General features: G+C 37.3%; 1 protein-coding gene across 1 annotated transcript; it reads right to left on the bottom strand.

Moving 5' to 3' along the window:
* Window positions 1-1,100: 1,100 nt before the first annotated feature.
* LOC105105462 (cytochrome c oxidase subunit 7A2, mitochondrial) lies at window positions 1,101-6,224 on the bottom strand. Its single transcript, XM_010999281.3, has 4 exons — window positions 6,069-6,224; window positions 4,817-4,906; window positions 2,658-2,742; window positions 1,101-1,279 (listed from the first exon to the last, which is right to left on the bottom strand). The coding sequence occupies exons 1-4, from the start codon at window positions 6,084-6,086 to the stop codon at window positions 1,221-1,223; spliced, it is 252 nt and encodes an 83-aa protein (XP_010997583.1). The 5' UTR covers window positions 6,087-6,224; the 3' UTR covers window positions 1,101-1,220.
* Window positions 6,225-9,337: the final 3,113 nt, after the last annotated feature.

Here is a 9,337-nt window from a genome sequence, read left to right as displayed (position 1 = left end):
TCCTTTGTACAATGCCAACAAATAGAGCTGGTTTCAAAATACCATCAGTAGTTGCCTTTTAGCTCTGAACACAAAATCGGACCAATTCCAGACCAACTTAAGAACTTCCTCCGCATTTGGAAATGTCTAGTGTTATTCATTCCACTCCCTTCAAAAGCCATGTTCTCCGCTAATTTAGCAGTAAGAGTCTGTAAGAGGTTAGGCAGATTCCTGCATCTGGTGGCAGGTGAGACGTATGGCTACCAGGATCCTTTCTAATGTTCAAGATTCAAGGCTGAAACATCTTTTATTAGGTATCTTTTGAGATGGATTTGTACCATAAGCCTCAATGTTTTAAAAGCAAAAGACTTAGTTGACCTATTTCAGATTTGACTCTATTTTTCTAAATCTATTAATTTTCTCGATTTTATCCAGAAATTAAGTTTAGAAAACCCTTACTCATAGATTTCTTCTAGATCTGACACACCAAGACTCTAGTCTTCACGTAGTAGTGTTACAAATGCACAGCTTACAGAGATGAAAGTCTGATTCCTCACGCTCCCCCAGGTTAACTTTCACAAATGAACTAAGTATTTTAAGGAAAAGTACACTTTACGTTATGGATTAAAGTAACATAATAGAAGCCCATTGTGAGTGTGAGCAGAAGAACAAATACTGAATTATTTCACAGCTACTCGCTTAAAGCCTCCTGTAAACTGTGGAATACATCCAATATTTTAAACATAAACACACACAGCTAAAGAGAGGAGGAAAAAAAGACCCTTGAATCCCATGAGTCAAAAATAAACGGACTCCACTAATCCCAGGTCCTAGCACATCCCTGGATACAGTACAGCAGGGAAGGCGGGGCAGGCGAGATTCAAAGAAGTACGCTTTCCAAGTGCCAAGCTCAATTAAAGCTGAAGACCGTCCACTATATAATACTAACCTGCTAAAAGTAAAATTGCACTATAACAGTATCACAATGATATTTTATACAATCTAATGACAAATGAATTTTTTTTTTTTTTTTTTTTGCTCCTTACCTAAGGTTTACAAGGCTGATCGAGAGCTGGTGTTAATTGGTATAACGTATCCTAAAGTGAAAAACTAAGACCAAGCATGGTAAAGACTGCTTTATTGGTGGCAGTTAGTACAAGTCAATAAATATTGATCCCCAAAGAAGAACTCAGTTATTGTCAGATTACTGGTCCACAGATCGCTGAGAGGATAAACTGAAGTCAATCCTGCTTCTTGGGGAATGAAGCCACAGCCAGCTCATATATGGCGTATGCTGTTCCTGAAAAAGGAGAAACAGAGAAAGAACTTGTAAGAAATCCTGAGATGTAAATGTATACACCTAACATTCCAGCTAAAAAGTTGTAATATAAAGGCAAGGTTGGCATTTAGACTACTTTTATGGGAACATAAAAAGTATTCTGATAGGTGCTGGCAAAATTTTAAATACAAATAAAATATGTTTAATTTAGTTTTAGTATTAGTTAACTTCTACAGAACGTATTAGATGCAGCAAAATAACGTATCTGTCAACTTAATAACTGGTAAAACATTTTTAAAGATTAAGAACCTATAACCTAAGATTGCCTGAAAAATGCTAAGAATGATTCAAAAGCCCAAAAAAGAGGTCAAAAATATGCATGCCTTCTCTGAAGTATATTATCAATGTAAAACCAAGGAAGAGTGACATATAATTTTAAAATAAATTTAAAGTAGGAACTTCTAATAACTAGAAATTTATTTTTAAAACTAATTACCAAAATGTCTAAGGAACAGTCACGTTGGCCAAAAATAATTTAGGACTTTATCTTAAGGAAGCCCAAATGTCACAACTAGGTTGCTGTCCATAAACGCCCTTCCCTGTACTCAAGTAAGCCAAAGAAGGCGCCCTGGTGTAAGCGGGGGACTCTGTGACTGGGACTCAGATCTCAGCTCTTCCACAAACAAGCAGCATTACCTTGGGTAAATGACATAATTTATTCATCTTTAATGTGAGGATACATTACAGACGTAATACAAGGGTTACAGAAATCCATGTATGTGGCATTCCTATCAATAGGACGAGCGTCCGGTAATCACTCTAACATTGTTTTCCTTTCTCCCCTGGCGGGCAATCATCCCAGTTCCTAGCTGCCCCCAGCACCCCAATCTGTGATAGCCCACTGTTAACACTGAATAACGGGCCTGCCCAAACCACAGGGAAATATCAAAGCACTTTACACACAATCAGAGTAAGCTCTGTGTTGTACAAGGTTCCGTTTCTGTCTCAAACATGTACATACAGAGTTTAGATAAGAAATGTGCTTTTATTATGCATCACAGTCATAATGTTTAAGAGACCCTGTTACAGGAGATGGGGCAGAGCGCTATCTTTGGCTCCTCCCAAGGCCAGCAGGGCCACCGGTGGCCCACTCCAAAAGCCACTTCTCTCATGAGATAATTATCAAACTTTATTGGGTTTTTTTTTTTAAAAAATTAAAATGTTCTTCTACAATATGTATACAACACCTTCTTGAGTTGTTCATTATATGTGAGGCAGTAAGACCTCAGATTCTGGGAACAGACTGCCTGTGTTAAAATACTGGCATGGTGAAAGCAATGATGTTGTTAGTTACCCCTGCTATGACTTTACACTAAAGCAAGCATTCCAAACATCTTACCACCAACTGTGAGAACCATGGTGGCTCTATACAGGAGGGCATCAGCCATCCCACCCTTTAGATGCACTGGAATTCCATTATCCTCCTAGGTTAAAAAAAAAATAGGAATAATTAATACATGTGACATTTGTTTCCAGCTAAGTTAAAAAAATTAATTCATTCTTTTAAATGAAGTGGCTCCTTAACCTCCTGGAATTGAAGTCTGTTAAATATCAAAATTTAAAAGGACTATAATTTTCCTGATTCTTTCTCTACAGCTACTTTTAAAATAAGAACTCCTAAAAATTGACATTCTTTCTTTTAAAGTTAATTTGAGATCCAAAAGAGATCCTTTCAAAGGAACATATATAAACATTAAGGTTGTGAAAATATAGTTACTGAGTTCATCAACTTTATTAAAAAAGCAATAATTATTCCACTTTAGATTTAGTTGTACGGAAGTTTTTTACCCCTTAAAAAAAAGGGAGAGGGTTTTGGTTTATAACCATAAGTTATATCTTTAACTCCTAATCCAGTACCTGGCATATAGTAGATATTTAATATATCTGTTAAATTAAGTATTTTCTTTTTATGTAGTATATATGGTACAACTTTTTTTTTTACCACTTAAAATTTTACTTATGAAAAATCAGAGATCACAATAAAACAAAACATCACTGATAACCTAACTACTTACAAAGGTAAACTGCTCTGTCCCATTAAGTCTTTCCTCATTAGAAAACCACTATTAACACCAAGTACACATCTTTAATTTTTTAATGCTTATATTGTCATATCTTCTAATCCATACACATACTTGTTTAATACACAAAATGAGATTGTGTTATACAATGGTCTATCACACACTATTTTTCACTCAATAATATCTTAAAAACCATTGTTAGTCCATTTAAACCTATTTTGTTCCTTTTAATGGCTACATAGAATTCCACTATGCCACCCCCCAAAAAATCATAATTCAATTAGTCAGTCCTCTGTTAATGGGTATTTAGGTTGTTAGGGTTTGGGGTATTAAAATCCTGTAATGAATAATAGCCTATTTCCTATTTTTAAATACTTATGCTACTATTCTGCAGAAAGACTCTTAAAGTGGGAGTCCTAGATGACAGGGCACGTGGTTTGTTTCTAATGATACTTTCAAATATCCTCTAAAATTTCTGTACCAATTATACTACTACCTAGCATATATCAAAGCACTATATAGGAATGCACGTATCTCCCGCACCTGGCTAACATAACCTATTTTAAATCTTCCTAAAATTCAGACAAACAGGGAAAAAGAGAGCAGCTTGTCACTTTAATTTGCATTTCTTATTTATTTGTAGGAGCTCTTTGTATATTAAGGACATTAACTTTTTGCTAACAGTAAAAATGTTGCCAATTTTAAAAATTTGCTCTCAAATTGTCAATTGTGTTTTGTAACCATAAATACATTTACAATTTTCTGTCATCAAATCTTGCAACTTTTCTCCTTTATAGCTTCTACGCTTTGTAAAGACTTCCTTAGGATGACCCCAAAGATTAACGTGACTGTGGTAAACATTCATAGATACATTAAATGTCTCACTGTACACTTTAAAAAAAGTCAGGTACAACCTAAATGTATACAATTTTTACTTGTCAATCATTCCTCTATAAAACTGGAAAAATTTTTCCTGTATTTTAATATTTTTTGAGGGAGAAGTATTTATATCTGTAATTAACCTTTTAATATGCAATATAGAAGGGATGTAACTTTAATCTCTTCAAAATAGCCAATTTTTCCAATACTAATTTATTATATCCTTTCCCAACTGACAGGAAATAGTACGTTTGACATATATCAAGTTTCTACACATATTTGTCCTGTTCCTAGGCCCTTCCTACAGTCTATTTGTCAATTCCAGTACAATTACCCCAAAGAGTGCTAACCTAATATGACTCTCCCAAAAGAAAGTGCCTTTGGCCTATACCCTTACCTCCTCTTTTCTTCTGCTTTCCCAAAGGCCTGCTGGCTATAGCAAATGCTCAGTTAGCTATCAATAGACAGCTTCTCATTATTCTTTTGCTAATACAACAGGATTGCTAAGGATCAGACATCTCCAGATTTACTCCCTATCTCCAACTTTTGGTACTCTTAACTATAACAAGTAACAATCTCCCATAAAATATTTCAGTACCTGAAACAGCTTTTGTTTCTCTGAAACTTTATTTTCAAACTGCCTGCGGGAAGCAGTACTTATGGTCCTCCGAGCAATTTGACGAAGAGCCTGAAATAAAAAATCTATATATATTAAGCAGACTTAAGGCCTAAAGAAACCTTCAAAATTCAACCATTTCCAATCTTTAATATTATAGAAAAGGGAAGTTGAGAGTTAAAACATATCTAATTTGTCAATAACAAAGTCATAGATAAGCACTGAGGTTTTCTTATTTGTTGCCCTGCCACTGTTTCTTTATATTACATTCTGAAGTCCCCAAAGACCACATTTAAGAAGCAATTCATGCAAATTATGAGGGGAAAAAAAAAAATTCATGATCTTTACCTGAATTTAAGCAGTAGCATTATATAAGGAAAATATATTGGTATGTAGATACTACAAAAATAAAGACAGGTTACAAAATACACTAAGCTCAGAATTTTCTTTTATTTACTACTCTACCATATTATTAAAAATCTGTTATTTGATATCAAAATAAACAGGCATGATTTCTAGTTAAGTGCTTCCCTCATTACATTTTTTCTAAAAATCAATACTAGGGTATAAATCTTTAAACAAAGAAATTTGCATTACATATTCAGTTGAATTAAATCAACAAATGTGCATTCCATTGTCAAATGACATTGCGAAGATAAGTAAAAACTCATTGTAAAATTACCAAAGAAAACGACCACTGTTACATTTTCCTTCTTTTCAAAATTTTGGGAAAATATTTCACATGCTCTCAAAGTCGGTGGAGGGGTAAAGGACACTGCAGAACTGCCTGACGGAAACAACACGACCATTCGGCCATGAATGCTCCTAAAGTCCCAGCCAAAATTGAATGACTTGTTTTTTAAACAGCCTTCTGACGCTCACAAAGCTCAGAACCACTGAAATTTAAACCCTTCAGTGTCTGATGCTTCCGGGTATCAGAAACTTCCCACCTGGGCCCACAAGGTCAGGAATGAGAACTAAGAACCCACGCTTGTCTAACGCACAATCTTCTGGTCACCTCGCCAGCTTCGCCATTCCCTACATCTTCCCAGCACAGCTTGGGGCCAGAGTGATGCATGGAAGGGAAAATAAGGTCAAGCAAAAAGGACATGGACCAAGGTGACTTCAGAAGCCGCCTCCTCCCTTCCTCCTTCCCTCCCAGGAGAGGCCCTTTTAGCCTCCCCTCCCAGCCCTCCCTCCCCACATCATAAATGCCTAGACAAAAGATCCTCACCAGCAGATTCCGCACCATCTTGCCTCAGTCGCTGCTCACCAACCGTGACAACTGACTACCAGGAACGAAAATCCACACGCCGGAACCGGAACTACTTTCTGGTTTTGCGCAAGTGTCTGGGAACATAACTATTTCCGGGCAGAGGAGGAGCTTGCCCTCCTAACCATAGAGAGCGAGAGAAAAGCGAGAATGGCCGGGCAGTTGTGGCCGCTCTAGGCGGCGGGCCGTCTCTATGCCTCGGTCTCGTTCTTCAGCCGCCGATGGCGTGCAGGCGGCCGGCCCCGGGAGCGGAGGCTGCGGAGAAGCGAACTGCTTTTGCGACCTGCGAGGCGGGGACTGTGGCGTTGCGTACTCTTCTAACTAGCTTAGATAAAGGCTAAAATTAATGTGAGACCAGACCAGCATAGAAAATCAGCGTGTGTAATTTGAACGAGAAAGGCGTACAGCTCTCAGCAACCCTTGAGCTATTGTTTAGAACACTGGTTTGGTCGAACTCTGTGAAGCTGGATGAAGTACGGAACAAAAAGAAGAGCTCCTCTTACACAGATACAGTCAGTTTTTCCCACCGAGGAAACTGTGGTGAGGATGTTCTTGTTCCTTGTGCTGAGAGGATGCTGCACAGAGCCGCGTCGGCATACCGGCTTTTGTCTTCTTGTACCTTTCGATGCTGCGGAACTCCTGCACGCAGGTCTTCCCCAGTGGCCGGAATCGTGGATGCTGTTCGCTCGTTTCTCAGGCTGGGAAAACGCTGAAAAGAGGGGACATTTTTAATTGGGGGACCAGAAATTGGATGGCAGATCTGGACTCTTGGGTCTTGCTGTCTCAGTCTAGCAGGGCACTCTCCATGACTGGAGTGGCATAGCTATTACAGTACAGATACCAACCGTGTTTACATAATGCCACATTACAAGCGTCTATGACAAGTGCCCAACTCCAACCCGGTGTAAATATAAAACTGTCTACCCTATACAATAAATATCTTCCACCTTTTTACGAACTCATAATTATTCCAAAGAGAAAGCTGATGGTTCATGGGTTCAGCATAGGTGAAATGCGTAGATAAAAATCATTAATATTGAAATTGTTATTACTTCTAATCTATAAAGATTAGATGCCACCACCTTACCTATTCCCAGTTTTCTTTTCCTCATCAATTATAAATACTCAATTTATAAATTTATATATTTATGAATTACAGATACCCAATTCATCTCTTCTATAGATTGGGACTGAAAGGACCTGGTTTATTTGCCACTCTGTATTACTCACTGTAAGTAAATGCTTGAGGACAATTACTAGGTGCCAATGCTGGGGCACAGAGTTGTTGTTGTTGTTTAAAGGGGATTGTCTATAATCTGAATTGTTAAACTTGTGTATGCTCTTATGTTTTCTCCATTTAGCCAACTAGATTGTAAACTTTTTAAGAACAGAGATTATGTGAATTTCTTGCTATTCCGTTTAGGACTACTTAAAGGGGGTAATCTACTAACCAACAGATGAATTAATAATAGTGGGTGACAGATCTAGGACCCTTATGGCTCTATTCCAAAAGACCAGATTCACATAAAATAGATTCTCAAGTAGATGCAGATCCCTATATGCATGCCATTAGTTTCCCCCTCTTTACTAAATCATTCCATGAGCCTATAAACATATTCCCAAACTAAACAAACCACCTTTGATCTGTTACCATACCATTTCCCTTCTCCTTCAAAACAAAACAGATTTCTTTATACTTGTCTTCCCTTCCACTCCTCCTAATCTTAAAACTGTCAGTTTTGATTTTCATCTTTTGCATCTATCAGCAACATTTAACACAGCTGATCATTCCCTCACAATAAATTTTCAGTTTTTAATTTGGAAATAAGCCATATATGCAATACAGTATAACGTGTGTATAGTTTGAAACATGGTCTTAATGAGACTTCCATATGCTGCTCCTTTGGTGGTTCTATTTCAGCAGCTGCTATTAGCTTCTTTTCTTGGATCCTCATCCTCTCAGTTTCTAAATTTCAGACTACAGCTTCTTTCCTACGTTCATCCCTTTTGTGGTTTCATCCAACGTGATGAAATATCCCTGGTGCGTGGACAGCTCTCCAATCTGATCTTTCTTTTGCATTCATTCCAGACTTCCTACTTAGATGTCTAATGGGCATCTGAAACTTAATGACCAAAACTGAATTCTACTTTCCAAGCCTTCTCCTCTGCAATTTTATTTCAAGACCCAAACTTTGGCTGTTTTCTATCATACCCTGGAATTGATCCATTACAAAATTCTGTTGGCTATACCTTCCAAATATAATCTGATTCTGACCACTTCTCATTATCTGCATTGCTATTACCACTCCAGGCCAAGCCATCATCTCTTTCTTGCATTACTGCTAAAGCCTTTTTAACTGGTTTCCCTGCTTCTACTCTGCCACTACTTTCCACGCGGCGATATGATCCCTTTAAGGACTTAAGTTAGATAATGACTCTGCTTCAAACTTTATTTTGTTCAATGATGTATCCCCAGCATCTAGAATAGTAATTGGCATGTAGAAAATGCTCCGTAAATACTAGTTAACTGACTAGTATGCTGCACAAAAGAGTGAACTCATTTCACTGAGTATAAAAATTCACAAAATCTTTAATACTTGCAATTCTCTCAAACATTTTTCAGTCCCAGGGTTCCTCACTCATCATCTCCTTGTTCTGTACATTGTGACTATCCTGACAGGAAACATGGCTGAAATTTGCCTGGATGTCTATCTAACTTTACTTCAGCTTCCCTGGCACACTTGAAATTTGTTACCTGATTTGTAAATTCATCCTCTGAAGCAGAATAGTTATTTTCAAAATAGGTTCCTTTCTCAAACATCAGTTTCTTTGTCATATTAGAAAATTACTGGAAATGGCTCTTCTGTTGAAAAATATTTCTTTCGGGGGGCTCTTGACATCATAACAGAATTGGCAATATGCTGTTTAGCTATGTGGGAAATCTGCGGTAGGTAATGGTAAATTTGACCCCTGCTGTAAGATGGACATCAGATGTGAAAGTACTAAGTGAAAAGATATTTCACTGTTACTGATGCCAAGTTACCAAATCACAATCTTTCTTTTTCTTTAAAAAACAAACAGGATGATAACCCTTACTTTGATCCTGCCTACAGCATCTGTAAATAAAAAGCAGAGGAAAGCCAGGATAGTTTTGTGTGATTGCGATGTATTTTAGTTTTGGGACCATCCTTAATCCACTTAATAGTTTTAAAAAAAAATGTAGTAGGAAC

The sequence above is a fragment of the Camelus dromedarius genome, chromosome 6, assembly GCF_036321535.1.
Source record: "Camelus dromedarius isolate mCamDro1 chromosome 6, mCamDro1.pat, whole genome shotgun sequence".
NCBI classification, from domain to species: domain Eukaryota; kingdom Metazoa; phylum Chordata; class Mammalia; order Artiodactyla; family Camelidae; genus Camelus; species Camelus dromedarius.
The sequence above is the reverse complement of the archived record's forward strand: the minus strand, read 5'-3'. Positions and strand labels throughout refer to the sequence as shown.